This window comes from Aptenodytes forsteri, unplaced genomic scaffold, assembly GCF_000699145.1.
Source record: "Aptenodytes forsteri isolate BGI_AS27 unplaced genomic scaffold, ASM69914v1 Scaffold492, whole genome shotgun sequence".
NCBI lineage: Eukaryota > Metazoa > Chordata > Aves > Sphenisciformes > Spheniscidae > Aptenodytes > Aptenodytes forsteri.
This window is the reverse complement of record NW_008794172.1, coordinates 955,121-956,498: the sequence shown is the minus strand read 5'-3', so window position 1 is coordinate 956,498 and position 1,378 is coordinate 955,121. Positions and strand designations below refer to the sequence as shown.

Sequence of the window (1,378 nt, the reverse complement as noted above, 5' to 3'; positions counted from 1 at the left end):
CCCTCCCCTCTGCAGCTGCTGCCATCGCCCTCCCAGGAGCACTGCGGCAGCCCCGAGGTCCTGGAGCAGATCTACCGCTGCAACCCGATCCTGCGCTACACCAGCAGCCCCCTCTACGCTCCTCTGCTGCCCTTCCCCTACGGCAGCCTGGACCAAAGCGGTGAGGGGCAGGCGGGGGTCCTGTGCCCCGGGCTGGTGGGAGCGATGGCGGGACAGGGCTGGGTGCTCTGCAGGGCAGGCAGGTGTGGGGCTGGGCCCTGTCTGGCCCTGGGTGTGAGTATGGCACCTGGCTGCTGGCAGGCACGGGCCTGGGGAAGCCCGTGGGGCTGTTAACCCCCATCCTGTCCCGCAGCACCCGGCCCCTGCAGCTACACCACGCTGCGCGACGAGGCTGTGAAGCTCTTCAACTCGCTGCAGCAGCTGGAGTTGGAGCGGGACCCGGTGCCGCTGATGCAGGGCGTCCTGCAGACCTGCCTGGACCTGCCACCGCTGGTGGATGAGATCTACTGCCAGCTGGTGAAGCAGACCACGGAGCCGCCGGCGCCGGGCGGGCAGGGCGACCTGCACTACTGGCAGCTGCTCACCTGCATGAGCTGCACCTTCCTGCCCTCCCTGCCCATCCTGCGCTTCCTGCGCTTCCACCTGGACAGGTGAGTGCCGGTGGAGCCGCCGGGCGCCAGCTGCGGGCAGGGAGCTCGCTGGGTGCTGGGGCCCCGGTGCTGGCTGCATCGGGTCAGTGCCACCATGACCCTCCTGGCATCTCTTGCAGGACGGAGAGCCGGTTCCCTGCTTCGGAGATGGCCAAGTACGCCTGCTTCATCCGGGAGGCGCTGGGGAAGACGAAGGGGCGGGAGTGCGTGCCCTCCCTGGAGGAGATCCTGGTGCTGATGCGGCGGCAGGAGATGATCTGCACTGTGCACTGCCCGGGGGCACCCGCCTGCAGCGTGGCCATCAGCTCCCACACCACGGCCGAGGAGGTGAGGGGCCACGTCTGTGCCGGGCAGGGGGCTCAGGAAATTTCGGCACGCGGTGCTGGGTGGGCAGTGTGCCATAGAAGGTGAGGGGTTCCTGTGGGTCTCTCCCAGCTGAGCCACGGTGGAGAGGGGCTGGGGGCCGCTTGCCTTTGCCCGCCATGACCTGTCTGTGTCCCTTTGCAGCCCTGAGCGGCCAGGGACGCGCAGTCACCATCGGTTGCCTTTGTCTCGCCCCAGGTGGCCCGGGAGCTGGTGTCGCGCCTGGGGCTGTCCCAGAGCCCCAACCTCTTTGCACTCTATGAGCAGTCCCAGCGTCGGGAGCAGCCCGTGGGCAGCGCCACACTGCTGGCTGACATCCTCACCAGGTTTGAAAAGTAAATGTCCTGCTCTGCTGCCTACGGGGG

The 1,378-nt window shown here is 68.3% G+C and overlaps 1 protein-coding gene across 1 annotated transcript in view; it reads left to right on the top strand.

The window, feature by feature from the left end:
* PLEKHH3 (pleckstrin homology, MyTH4 and FERM domain containing H3) overlaps nucleotides 1-1,378 on the top strand; it is a 6,497-nt gene that overhangs the window by 1,774 nt on the left and 3,345 nt on the right. The window contains exons 5-8 of the mRNA XM_009283350.1: nucleotides 37-160; nucleotides 353-650; nucleotides 770-977; nucleotides 1,212-1,348. Of these exons, the coding sequence (XP_009281625.1) occupies nucleotides 37-160; nucleotides 353-650; nucleotides 770-977; nucleotides 1,212-1,348 (767 nt within the window). The remainder of the gene's footprint in view (nucleotides 1-36; nucleotides 161-352; nucleotides 651-769; nucleotides 978-1,211; nucleotides 1,349-1,378) is intronic.